The 14,825-nt window shown below is 39.0% G+C and overlaps 1 protein-coding gene across 1 annotated transcript in view; it reads right to left on the bottom strand.

Annotated features, from left to right (window-relative positions):
- Window positions 1-14,825, bottom strand: part of LOC109963402 (neural-cadherin) — a 439,917-nt gene that overhangs the window by 47,515 nt on the left and 377,577 nt on the right. Inside the window, exon 33 of the mRNA XM_020605911.1 lies at window positions 7,570-7,834. Coding sequence (XP_020461567.1) covers window positions 7,570-7,834 — 265 coding nt within the window. The remainder of the gene's footprint in view (window positions 1-7,569; window positions 7,835-14,825) is intronic.

The following is a 14,825-nucleotide window of genomic DNA, read 5'->3' as shown; positions in this document are numbered from 1 at the left end:
TGTGGACCACCCAAAAGGTCCACACAAGAAAGGTGCTCCGTCAGGGGTTGGTTCGCACAAGTATATAAAGACAAACCCACACACACACACACACACACACACACACTTCCCTGCCAGCATCTATCTCGTCTGCCTCTTTTGAAAGAAAATGCTTTTAAAGTCCATTTAATAAACACATGCATTGTCTTTTACAGCCTGAGGCACAACTGTCTACAACTCTCACTGTCTAACTCCAGGGAGCTCTCAGACACACTTTATGTCTGTATTTCTCCATACTTCTGACCTCATCCTCCTTCTACTGTCATACACTATCTTGTTTTTTTTCTGCTTTCTAGGCATCCTCACTCAATCTGTTTTTCTCTTTGTATCTGCCAACATTTGGGTTATAATCAGTCCTCTCTTGTCTGTCATATTTCTCCTTAAAGAAACAACAAAGGGAGAACATGAGGCATAAAGTGAGCCAAAAACAGGGGTCAAATATATGAAATCACTCTGAGCCAAGAAAACAGCGAGAGTGTCCTCCTACATCATTTGTGCCAGAGGTTATTACAACCAACAGTTACGTATTATACAGTACATACTCTGGTGGCCTCTAGCAATTGTAGTAATTATGACATGAACAAAGGAAGAAGTTAGGTAATTCAGTATGTGAAGCCACAAAGTCTGCATTAGGAGGAGGAGTTTGGAGTGGAATGATATAATGTAATGTAACACACTGACATAGTGTAAAACACTGGACTTGCCTCCAGGCGAGTGGGTTTCACTCAGTGTGCAACGTGTGTTTTGCACCTAACCAAGTTGTTTGTTCTTAAACCTAGTCAAGTAGGTTATCTATCCAAACATAATGAAACAGTGATGGTTCCATAATCATAACAGTGACTTTATGACAGTTTCTATGACAATACACTGGCTGTTGTAACTGTGTTTGATGACCATTTCCATTTCCAAGTCTGTAAAGCTTGCTGGTTCAACGTTTGTTGTTGTTAATGTTGGCAGAGTTCTTGCATTTCCACCTGACAAAGTAGTAGCTCTACACCAGGAGATGCTCCTATGGGTCGTATGAGAGAGACGGGACAGACGACACTATGGGTCATATCATTAGGAATATTTGCAGAAAACAGTCCAGACAGCAAGACGTACAGTAGAATCCAAAGTAAAAACAAGGTTCAAACATGAGGTACATAAGAAAATCACTATGAATACTAGGAACACTAGGAAACACTCTGAACACAGAAAGCTGTGTAACACTGAGCCTGACAGAGAGCACAAAAGCTACAGAGAGTACAACAGGGAGACACATGAGAAAACAAGCATTTTATATACTGGGGAAACTTGATCGTGTAGGCAGAGACAATGTAACTGTGTTTGATGACCATTTCCATGACGATGAAAGTCTGTAAAGCTTGCTGGTTCAACGTTTGTACAGTGACTTTATGACAGTTTCTATGACAATAAGGTACAGGGTGTAACTGTGTTTGATGACCATTTCCATTTCCCAGTCTGGGATGTGGTGTGTGTTTGTGTGTGTGTGTGTGTGTGTGTGTGTGTGTGTGTGTGTGTGTGTGTGCATGCCTGGTATTTTTCTCAGCCATAAATGTCATAATGCATGATCTTTTGTTTTCTGTTCAGTACAAAAATCAATAAGTGCTCAATATAAGAAACTGGATTTTGTGCACAGGTGGATTTAAATCTACAGTATATAGTTTCATTCATTGCTTTTTAGATGCACTTAAATTTATTAAACACATAATTTTGAGGCCTTATCACCTTGTCTTAAATTAAAGCCACCCACATGAATGTATACAAGATAGAAACCCACAGACAGTGTAAACTTACAACAGCAAAACATGCACACTTAGAATTTTATGATGTACCAACATCTCAGTGACACAGACAGACACTATTGCACATACTGTACACACTTTACACAGACACATAAAAGCCTTCAGTAGCCCTACAACAAACCCAGCTGTGGGGGTGGACTTCATGCCAGCTAACAATGAAGATGCATTATGGTGAATTAGCCATTAAAGTGTAATATCAATCATTCAGTAACACAAAAAAATGTCACAATTCTCCCTGGAAGTTGTATGAATAGATACAAGATAAAACACCCTATTTCTGGTAGCACCTTTCAGGAGGCATAGCCTACTTGTTAAACCGTCTCACATGCCCTGAATGACACACTGCCCTTTTTAGTCTGCCCTGGGACACATCAAACACATCCCCAGCACATGCCAACACACACGCTACTTATATACAGTACAGTACAGCCTGGATAGTGTTTAAATATCTAGCAAGCCTATCTGCTGTGAATGTCACAAGATTTCCTGCTCTGCAGTTCAGATGGTGGTCACTGCCTGACCAGGATGATTACATAACTAAGTTTCTGAACGTTTTCTGCCTCGACTTTCTATGCAAAAGGTGCAGTCCTGGAGTGGGGGGGTTGAAGCTGACCTTCCAAAATGACACAAAAAGAGGTAGTATTTTTGCTGAGATGAGTTTGCTCCACCTCCTGTGTGAATGGGAGAAGGCGAAATGGGGGGTTGGAGGTTGAATTAGTGAGTGACAGAGAGAGAGAAAGAATGAGTAGAAAGGGAAGCATCAGCGAGAACAAAGTGAATCAGAGGATTAAAATGTCATTTTCTGATTGTTTCAATATGGTTATGTCCTAAAGCAGAAGCAAACACAGCCACACCTCTGCACAGCCCTGTGGGAGGGGCATTGTCTGAATGCAGCCAAAACACTTATTTATGTAAGTTTTGAGGTGAGGTGCACTTTGAGTTTGTGGCCCTGCCCTCAAACAAACACACAGATATGAAATTGGATGCATATACTTAGGCCACTGTAATCCCAGATTTCCATTTATAGATACTTTATATCAAACACAATCAGTTAACAGTCTGTTTGTTTCTTTTTATAATTGGTCTGGAAGTACATAGACCGCCGGACGTCATGATTAGCATCACGCCTCTAGTACGGGTTTTACACTGTGACCTGTCAGATTTTTATCATTTGTTCTGTCGACAGTGAGCCATAAGAAAAGTATGTATGTAAACAGGGTAAACTAGTCCTTGTAGCTCTATTGCTTTCACTTCTACTGGTGTGACTGGACTGCCTCTGTTTGCCCATGTGAACCAATAATTTATAGAGTAGAAGTAGATATTATTGCTTTCTGTCAAGAAATAGTCCATTAACTTTGGTTGATCAATGTTAATCACTCCAGGCATGATATATGTCAGTGTAAAGAAAATTAAATTTGTTACTTACTGTAAGCAAACGTTAAAGGCTATTTGAAGAAACAGCTTACTGGGTATGTGTAGTCATTAGGAAATGTTCTAGTGTACCTGCAAAACAATTGTGTCAATCACCAACAAAATCTTTTGTGCTGCTGCACCAGCCTCTCTCCTTCAATTAGGCAAAGGTATTCAAATATGGGCCCAACACAGAACCAGCAAAACACAGGTCACTATTTCCCGGCAGAATATATGACCTTACTCTATCTGTACCAGTACAATAACTGATTAAAACATCACACATGTTCTCATTTGTGATCATCACAGAGCCAATACTACTGAGGTCACCATTTCTGAAGGGCTATACTCACTCCTCTTCTGGCTCACTGTCGACACAACAAATGATAAAAATGTGCAACAGTGTGGTCGTAAAATCTGACAGTTCACAGATTTTAGTGTAACACCAAGATTCTGGCAGCTGTGTAAAATGAACACAGGAACAGTAGTTCAGTGTAAAAGGGCTTAAATCAAAAAAGCCACCTTGAAGGAGGGTCAAAATGACAGCAGTTTTCTGTGATCTCTGTGTAAAGGGGCTAAAGTGTCCTATGATCCTATGATCACTAAGACTGCCTTTTGTCATTTTTGAAACCTACATAACTAGAATCCTCTCTTTTCTATCGTTCTATCGGGTTCGTTTTAAGATTCTTTTATTTGTTTATAAATCCTTAAATGGGCTGGCACCATCTTATCTGGTGGAACTTTTACGTCCGTATAACCCGTCGCGGTGCCTCACATCAGCAGATCAGCTTCTTCTGGAGGCACCGAGGGCCAGGCGGAAAACGAGGGGGGATAGAGCCTTTGCTGTGATAGGTCCAAACCTATGGAATGTGTTGCCGCTTTATATTAGGCAGGCCCCCTCACTGTCCACTTTTAAGTTTTATTTGAAGACATACTTGTATTCATTGGCGTTTGACCAGGAATGAGACTCTGTCTGTAGTGTTAGTGTCTATATTACTGTTTATAGCTTTTTATGTGTTGTATTTTTTATATATGTTCGATATGTTAAGTGCTTTGGTCAGCTGCGCTGTGGTAAAGCGTTATATAAATAAAGTTGAGTTGAGTTGAGTATGGCAGATGCCAGAGACCCTAATGTATCCTACAGCTTTGTGTCATTCAGTGGATTGTTGTAATGTTTTGTTCTCAGGTGTACTGCTACTTTCCATTAAAATAATTCAGTCTTTTCTCATCTTGCTCCAGTGCTGGTGGTTCAGGGTTGATTGATTTCTTTTTCTTTTCATCTCTTTCTTTTTTATTTATGTATTCTTATTTTACTTTATCCATCTACATCTGGCACCTGTCAGTGTGTGGGGTATAATAGGCAGCAAGTGAACATTCAGTCCTCAAAGTTGATGTTGGAAGGAGGAAAAATGGGCAAGTGTAAGAATCTGAGTGACTTTGACAAGGGCAAGACTGTGATGGTGAGATGACTGGGTCAGAGCATCTCCCATACTGCAGGTCTTGGTGGGTGTTCTTGGTCTGCAGTGGTTAGTACCTACCAACAGTGTCTAAGGAAGGACAAATGGTGAACTGGAGACAGGGTCAAGGACGCCCAGGGCTCACTGATGATGAGGTTGACCTACTGTAGATTAAACTTTGAACTTCCATTTGTACTTTTCAAAAGATTAAAGTTCATTTGTGTCGTTGTTAAAATGGTTGAAAATGAGAAATTGGTACAGAAATAAGTAGATTGGTCTCTATGAAAAGAAACATTCAGTGGTAATATCACAGAGTGGAGAGGCTGGTGAAATTGTATATTTGTATAAATATGTTCTGTAACTTGTCCTCACGACCACAGTTTTCACTCCTTTTACATAAGTTTTTCACTGAATTGTAGACACATCTGTTCTCTTCCTGACAGTAGAACTGTGGAAGCAAATGGATTCACAGAAGATGCACAGTGAGCTGCAGAGTGACACGAGTGACAACCGACTGCCACACTGACTGATGTAAACAGTATTAGGAAGGTGGTCATTATGTTATGGCTGATCAGTGTATTTTATTTTTCTCTTTTTTACTCTCCCTCCCTCTGTTTTTTATTTCTTACCACACTCCATCTAGAGGTGAACATACCCATGCAACACACTTTTACATACAACCACATGATAAATTTCCCTGCCTTCTTCTTTAAATGCACTGTATCCGTGATTCAGTGTTTTTTTTTACTGTTTTATTTCAACTAAAAAAATTTATAAAAAACAAGTGAGGTCATTGACCTTGACCTTTGACCAACACGAGGTGACAGTGACCTTTAACTTTTCATCACTAAAATCTAATCAGTTCATCTTTCAGTTCAAGTGGATACCTGGGCCAAATTTGAAGAAATTCCCTCAAGGTCTTCCTGAAAACAATGCCTTCAGCCACAGCTGTCATTGGAGCAGAGGCATAAAGCTGGTCAGAACGATACTGTATCTTAAAGCAACATTTTATAACCTTGGCCTCATTTCCACTTTTCCCCCCAGTACTTCTGATAACATTTTGCTGACCAGCCTTATTACTGCAATATAAGAGTTCATACATCTATTCCTGACCACATGGAAGCACCACTGAATGTACTTGTGCTAATTGTATATTTGTACAAAGTGAAAAAGGTCCAGAGTGTCTAGGTCAGTTGTATGAAACAGAGATATTTACACACTAAAAGGAACTAAACTTGTTTTGACCTTTTGGGTACAATCGTCTTAACTGGCTCTACATGGGCTTTTGAAGACTTCATTTGCCAGATTAAAAACCAGCCTCCCCAGCTTTCCACTGTTTGCAGTCTCAGTAACAACTGGCCTTTCAAGCTTTTCACCTTCTTTTCTTTGACTGTGCTTGTAGGAGGTGTGATCACTTAATATTGTTGTTGTCATTGTTTTTAAGTGTCTCTTTCTTTCTTTATTTATTTTTGCATGACCGTTGGAAGACTCAGTTTTCTTTACTCTTCAAAATTACCCGAATTTAAGAGCCAGCTCTACCAAGTGTGAATATTATTGTGAGAGAAAGAAATGAACAGCTAAAAGCAGCAAATACACAGGGGTGCGAAAAATAAAAGATGTAAATATTCAGCCATTAGTGCATTCCAGCTCAGAAATGCTCTCCAGTAAAATTTAATTAAAAAAGAACAAAGCTACTGTTTTAGTGCTTGTAAAATGAAGAGAATTATTCAGTGTAAACATAAACTAAATGCTTTTATAAATCAGTTCAAAGTTCAAATAAAATTAAAACAAAAGTAAATGTACTATAATCTATAATTACCTACATGAACCACAATTCACAACTTGCTAAGAAATGTAGGAATTTGTGTGTTTTCTAATTCATTTGTCATTGCATGGAAAGTTGCTATGGGAGGGTGTTGATGAGAGAGAGACTGCTGAAATGAGGTGAGTTCTGGAGGTGTGCTCCAGCTGGTCTTTGAGAATCACTAAGCTGACACCAAATCCATGTAAACTAATGTAACACAAGAAAGCAGCTCATGAGCCATGATAAATAAAATACCCTGCACATGTCGTGATGTATCATGTTACAGGCATTACTGACAGCAGGTAAAATCAGTGAGTCTGTGTGCTCTTGTCATGGGGCAGCTCACATTATGCAGTGGAAATGGTGCAATTCACTTTAAGGGGGTATGACATTGCATTAGATGAATCTTTGGGCCAGGACCGTGAGACAATTTCAGTTTATGATTGAAGGGATCGAACCCTCCCAATCCCCCAATAATCCACACCCTGTATGAGTTGTTCAAATGATCTCATATTTTAGTTTTTACTCATAGCAATGACAACACATAAAAACCAGAAGGGAAAGCAGAATGCAATTGTCAGGCAGCTGATCACATCTGGTGAAGTAGAGTGGACTCCCTGAAAATCCTGATTGAGGTTTGGTTAGAAGCACCTGGCCAAGTCATTGCTGAGGCATTGGCATCATTTTGTGCTAAAAAATAATAATAAAAAAAAATCTGATTTAGACTTTTAATAAATTTGCCGTTAACCTAGTTCCCAAGTATGAAGGCAAACCAAAATAAACTATATTCACACAGGGAAATACTGAGCTGGAGATTCTGCTTACTGTATTTCCAATTAACAAAAACCTTTAAATTTACTATTATGAACCCTTGGTGTCCGGAAGGTTTTTTTCTGAAAGCAATCCTTTAAAGCATAGACAACATTTGCAAATCAAGCTCTTGCGTGGTCCCAGTTTTTGTCAAATATTGATAACAGAAACTATGTTGGAAAGCCTTTAAATTTAACTCCAATACACATTTTTTGTGGAGCTTCATTGAGCTTTTATCACCTACCCTGGAAGCTCTTGTTAATTCCAGAAGGGAAGGTGTTTCCCAGCATCACCGCAGTGGGATCAATTATGATTTCTCGGCTTCGGCCACGTGATCCTGTGACCTCCCGTTGCCCCCCGCCACCATCCAGTCGTAGTATCATCTCATTGTCATGCCGATCTAGGAATACCTCATGCCATTCACCATTGTCGAGGCGATAGGTGGGCAGGGTTAGGTTGTAATCCCCATCACCAAGGTTGTAGAAAATGCAGAGGAGGCCTTGGAAGACCTGCAATAGGAAGGAAGGACATTAAGTAAGAGGCTTACATAGTCAATATTACTTTGGCTTCAGAGGCTTGGTCAAAAATCTTTTTGTGAAACATATTTCTATATTTATTAATTATAGTATTTTGCAAAAGAATTCTCAAAACATACTAAACAAATGCAAAACTGAATTAAATTATTAATCTTGGCCATTGTTAGCTAAATGGGTCTAATTGACATCCACTGGATTAACACATTATGTCAGGGCATGATATTAGCATGAACCACTAATAAGGCTAAGATGGCGGCAGTAAACCTTTTTATCAGTTTATCATGATGTTTCATTTGGATGTTTGCCAGGTTTCTAATTACTGTTAGTGCACAGACAACTGACCACTGACTGTCAAACTTTCTGAGCTTTCTTAGCCCTTTCACAGCTGCCAGATAAATGACTAATTTCAGAAGATTTTTATATTGCAACAGGCCTTGTTGCTAGCAAAATTTATCTTAGCATTTAGTGTTTTCCATCTAATAACATTTCATTGATGATGTAGTTGTTTTAAAACTAATGGGGATCAGAAGAAAAAATATTGTATTTGTTCAGTAACAAGCTGGATCAAAAGGCCAGTAGTGCCAGTTTACCAATAGGTCAGCTCTATTCCCTGGAAATTCAAGGCAGAGAAAAGGAAAGGTCCATACAGTATACTGGTACTGGTACCATTTTATGATAGTATGATCTAAAGTAAAGGTCCTTCACATAAAATAAACACACAAAATCAAACATAATAAATCTTCCAGACTCCCGACCACCTCCTCTCAAAGTATTGACCACTACAGTGGCCATGTGTTTTACCTTAATATGACCACAAAACACATGGAAAAAGCTAGTTGTCAGGTGAGCTGTTGCTGTGGGCCTAAAACATGCTTTAATGAGGAAGTGTTCTGGTAAAGCTGTCCTTTGACAGCAAAGAAAAGAAAAGACAGAAGTAGGAAGAATTTAGGAAGAATATATGGAGGAGAAATGAGAAAGACAGAAAAATAGAGCACGTGAGAGAGAGACTTTTCTTATGTGTATACAACAGGATGTTTCCATCCACCCTAAGATCTTGAGATGAAAAGGGTTCTATATTGGCTTGACTGTGATGCTAAGCCCACATTTATCACAGCCCAATATTCATTTAAAACAAATCCAGCAGACTGTGTTTCTGTGTGCCCTGTACTACTCACACTGTGGGCCTTTCTAAATCACAGAGTTTGATGACTTAGTACTTGGTTTAAGGATAGGGTTCTGCAAGTACAGTAGTGGTTATGGTTAAGGTTAGGGAAGTGTCAGGGCATGAATGTAAGTCAATGTAAAGACCTGCTAAGTGACAAAAACAAGGATGTACTGTATGTGTGTGTGAGATAGAGAGAATAAGTCTGAAGGTTGTTTTAAAGGAACTGAGTGGTGAGTGGGTCATACTCATTTCAATTTCAAACTGCTTGCTCCAAATGTCCCACTGAGCATAATTTTCTCCCCTCCATCTTCCTCTGCCAACACTGCCATGTAAACAGCGGACTGAGATGAAAAGTCCAGAGAATCAGAGACAGAGAGATGTGAAGGAGAAGAGGGTGGCTACCATTAACGCTCCCACGCCTTCTTAACATTATAAAGACAAACCATCTTCTTGTGGAAAAACGTTGCCAAAACAAAACAAAATAAAGACAAACCAACCATCATTTCAGCTCAGTACTGCAATAGCAGTTTCCCTTCTTTCATTATTCTCTGAAACATCTCTTCCAACTATATTTCAATTTTCAATCCATGTCTCTCTGTCACTTCTTCTCCCCTCAAAGTAGACAAGTAAAGTGCTGAAAGGCTCCAGGGTTGTTTAGTTGGAGAACCGTGGCTCATTTCAAGGCTCTGTGATGAAGTATTAATTATATTTAAAATCCACTGGGCAAGTACTTTTTAACCAGACTCACTCACAGCCACCTGATTTTACCCCCAATTAAAGATGAACGTAGGAGAGCAATTTGGCTCATGCTTCCCTCCCTGGGTGGTGTGTGAGTCAAAGTGTTGTATGTGTGTGCAAGTGTGTCTTTGCAGGAGCATCCTATTCAGCATGTGGTGTGTATAAAGGTGTGTGACTCCACTTTGAGTAAACAGTCCCACTACAGGGACAGCTTCATCCTCCAGACAGTTTGAGCAACAGACTGCTACAGCCTGTATCACAGACAAGTGCAGATGATGTGTTAATCTGGCCTTTTTATGATTAAATAATGGTGTGTAAATGCAGATTATGTAGATATATGACTGGGATATGAATGTTTTCTTTAGAGTGGGAAATTAAAGCAAACTTTAAGCTCATTACCAGCAATACCACTTCAAATTCATATAAGTCTTCTTTCTATTTGCACACCATCAGAGATCTGACTTATGCTCTGCTGCTTTTAGAGACTACATATTGATTTGGTCATAAAAATGCCATATGCTGCTGGGCAAATGACATTGCTGTGAATGCTTACCAGCCTAAAGGCAGATGAGTGTAATTTATGTTAAATGCTCTGTGTAAACACCTGGAACTCCAGTTTACTGAAGCATTACCAAGCGTTTGTTAAAGGAAAGTTTCCCATAATGTATGAGTAATTTCCTAGGTTTCTAATTTCCCTGAACAGAACTAAATACACATACTGTAGATATGTGTTTATTTCCTTTATTGGAACCTAAACTTTAATATTCTGACTCTGCTTTCCTCATGACATCATCATCATCATTATTATTATTAGCATGTTTAGTTGTCCTGCTGTGCATTGGTTAGTTTTGATCTCTATAATAAGTCATTCATAAAAATACCTGTCATTCTCCCATCAAGATCATTTACAGTACCTTATAAAAGTAAATGAGCTAAGCAGTATGAACTCAAAGGGGAGTCTTCTCCTAAACAAACAATAAATTGTGTTTACACTCATTGTTCCTCACCAGAACACATTGTATGTAACAAGCATGACTGCATTTCCGTACTCATAAAACACTGACAAAGTTTTACATCCAGGGAGCTCCCACTACCTTGAGCAGGAGACTACTGCCATGGATTTATGTTATGTTGTGTGTTTATGTTAATTTGTTCATTGTGACAGACAGGAAGGACTGCAGTGAGAAGAGTTTTTCAGTTAGTGTGGGCTACTAAAAGGAGAAAGCTGTTGTCTTTCTTCCATAATGTGTTTTTTACTATCAACAACAGCCACTGAACTAGCATGTAGTTAAATATTTAAGATGGTGTATAGCCTACTGCATAGCTACTGTACAGCAGCTACATGTGCTATGTAGGCAAGCCCTAAACCATTAACACATAAATGTCAATTCAGCCAAAGGCAAACCAGCCAACCACTAGCGCAACAACAAGGGATGATCTCTTACTGGTTTCCTGCATGTGGATACTGCCATTTATTGCTTAATGCACAGTGGTTCTCTGCAGTGGTGGGTGAGAAGTCTGCCCCTACATCCATTGTGCACTACATAATTGGTTGCTTATAAAAAAAAAAGTATTTGTTGTTAAGGTGTTTAAGTCTGGATCTGGAGTCCCAGCTTCTTAATTTGTCTCTCCACCCCTTTGTTCATTTCCTTTTCATTTCTTCATTTCCCTTTATCCTTTTCTCTCTCAAGTGTGTGTTTGTTTTTTCCCCTGTGTGTGTGAATGATGTACTTGTGTTTTGCCTTTCATATATTTGCATAGTCTGTCGTACCACCAGGTCTTTGTCTGGAGGGAAGTCATGTGGCTCAGGTCTGTTAGAGGCTCCTGGAAGTTGCTTGTCCTCCTGAATCATAATCACATATGTTTATAATATACGGTACAATTCCATACTAGAAATATATTATGTTGGTATATTCTGTAAACACAAGATAATTTGCACGTCTGTGCATCTGTCTGTTTTTTGTTTGTTTGTTTTTTAATCCAATTTGAGGGTGTTGTACACTGAACAGATTGTAAAGCCCCTTGAGGCAAATTAGTGATCTGTGTGTGATATTGGGCTATATAAATAAAATTTGACTTTACTTATGCAAAATGCTGTACAGTTGTTTGTTTTTTTTTGTCATTATGCCTGTGCATATTTATTGGCAGGTGGTGTGAGCTTCCTCTTAGAAATGTAGGATACAAATAAAGTCACTTTAGAAAATTAAATGTTGATGATGCCAAAACTGCACACCCTGCATGCATCCACTGTGCAGCATAATTACAACATATGTATCACCACCTAAGGCAATATCTATTAATAACACTGCTGAATAATAAGTGCCTCTGGAGAGTGTCTAATAATTACCTTTTTTATTAATATTCTCTGGTATTTAATACAGTATCTATTAATGCTTATTGTGTGCTCTCTAGTCATCTCGTGCCTGGAGCATGCACAAACTAAGAAAAGCTACAAAAAAGGAGGAGACAGGAATTGTGGTTAATATTTTAAAAAATTAAAAAAAGAGGACAGGCAGATGTCAGAAGCCCTGACATGAGATGTAGGAAGTACAGAAGAACTTAAGCAAGCAGAAATGATGGACTAAAAAAAGAACATAAGGATTTGGTCAAAAAACTGGTATAAAAACAACAATGCAGTTTTTTGTTTCTCTCTGAAAACGGTTTATTGTTACAAAGGAGGAAAAGATTGTTTTTTTCACTTACATTTGTCTGTATAGTTATCTTTAATTGATGCAGTTGATATCATCATATATATTTTTTAAAACACTCCTAAATGCTGTTAGATTAACTGATCATGTCCAACTTTGTAACTGGGTTTGGTTAGGTGGGTGGGTGGTTAGGTAGGTAGGTAGGCAGGCAGGTACATTTTTGATCCTGAGGGAAATTCAGGTGTCCGGTAGCAAAAGCAATAGTTACCAAATCACAGAACACATAAAGTACTTGTGTACAATGGCAAAAATCAGCACGGTGTGCAAAGGTAAAAACTGCAAGTAGTTTGTATCTTACAGCAGCTAACCACTGATGGTGTTGCACTCAACTTTCAGCCAAAACCAAAGAGATGATGCCATTTCCTGTTGCCATCTTTGTTTATGTGGGAAGAAATTTATCAGACTCGATTACTTTTGAATCTGGACAGTTGGAAGATTCTACGAGGAGTCGGGAAATACTTTCAACATTTGGATGGGTGTTGTCAAATGGCTGTCTGGGTTTAGTAATGGTCACCATGTTTAGAATTTTGAGGTTACCAGGATAGTTATCACTGTGACTCAAATGGAGGTAAGACATGAGAGGCACAAGCTGGGGCTGTTTCCAGTGCTGGTCTGAGAAGCTGACAGAGCACCAGTCTTGTGGTTGAAAGATGAACAAAAAAACCAATGGTTGTATTTCATTCACCTGATGGTTAGCACGCTGTTTTTCATGTCCACATTTGTCAGAGAGCACAAAGTGGAAGCTTGTAAGACACATTGTAATTGCTAGAATAACAGCATGAAGTGGGCACCATGGCCACAGAGTATAACAAGGACAGGATATAAATACCGGCACTTGAATATTTAGTTATTATTTTTTGCTCCTGTGATTAGTTCATGATCACTAATCTGTGAGTATTAGAGCAGATTTCATGCTTGACATAGTATGAGTTAAATATATGAAGAAAAACAAATTAATGTATAATTTTGGCTTTTGATGCTGGCATACAAAATGTAATAAAAGTGTAGCAGTGTTTACACTTATGAAAATGAATATCAATATTTAACATTCAAATACGTCATTAGATTAAGGCACCAGATGGATATAGTTCCATCAAAGTATTAAGCAATTAATTAAAGAAATAAGTTAGTCTAAGTCTGAAACACGGCACCAACCGAGGCAGACGTGTTTGCGCGTTCCACTCTTGAATACCGGCTTTTTCTTCATTGTCTTTTTTGTGTGTTTTTTACTTTTTCTGCAGTGCACAAATGTCACTGCTAACATACAACAGACAGGCATTGCTGGATATCGCCAACTCACACAGCCACTGGGAATTTACTGGTTTCATACCACCAGCTAAGATACAATTTATTGTTCAAACATCAATTCAAGGATACCTGATTGGATTTCCTGTGTCTAAATGGATTGGTATATTTTGGACAAAATACCAACCACAAGTATGGAGCATGTCGTGACCTATCAAGAAATGCATGCATTAAAAAACAAATATATGAGAAAATGACATGACAGAATTTGGAAACAGTAACGATTCCTTCTTCATCTCATATTAAAGTGTGTGAAAGACGAGACATTAAGCTTAGAAGGGCCAGGTATGAGGCCCGCTGTTATTCTAACACTTTAAATAGAAGACCTTTTTTTCCCCAAACAAACCTCTGATGACAGCACTCTGACTTGCTGCTGTAGTCCAACAAAGGCCTTTTCATCCCAGACCCTGTGGTCATCATCACAATGCACAATATCCATAGAAGCTACAAACTAGGTGCAAGCTAAATCAGCTTTCCCTCAACCATCCAGGAGAAAGGACTGCCTGAGATAATCACTTCCATTTCTGTCTCCAAACTCGGCTAACTTTGAATTCAAACAACATTCAAAGAGATGTTCAGTGATGTTTTTGGCACTTAGAGTCGATACAGACAGGAAACACAGAGAGTGACTAAGCCCCCAGAAAGACCTCTACAATCAGCATAATTTTTATTATAACAGGCAACTTTAACCAGTGCAATTTTTAGACTGTGCTTCCCAAATATTACCAACATGTGAACATTCCCACCCGGGACAAGAACACTCTGGATCATGTTTACAGTAACATTCGGGGTGCATACAGGGCCGCACCCCGCCCCCACCTCAGACCACATTTCTTTGTTCCTGTATCCAGCTTACAGACAAAGACTGAAACAAACAAACCCTGTCACCAAACATATTAAACTCTGGACCCCAGAGACTGAAGGCACCCTGCAGGGCTGTTTTGCCCAGACAGACTGGGATGTGTTTAAAGCTGCAGCCACCTTGGAGGACTTTTCTGTCAGTGTACAGGATTATGCTGAGTATGTGACTGGATACATTAGTACCTGT

This window comes from Monopterus albus, unplaced genomic scaffold, assembly GCF_001952655.1.
Source record: "Monopterus albus unplaced genomic scaffold, M_albus_1.0 scaffold73.1, whole genome shotgun sequence".
Lineage (NCBI taxonomy): Eukaryota > Metazoa > Chordata > Actinopteri > Synbranchiformes > Synbranchidae > Monopterus > Monopterus albus.
The sequence above is the reverse complement of the archived record's forward strand: the minus strand, read 5'-3'. Positions and strand labels throughout refer to the sequence as shown.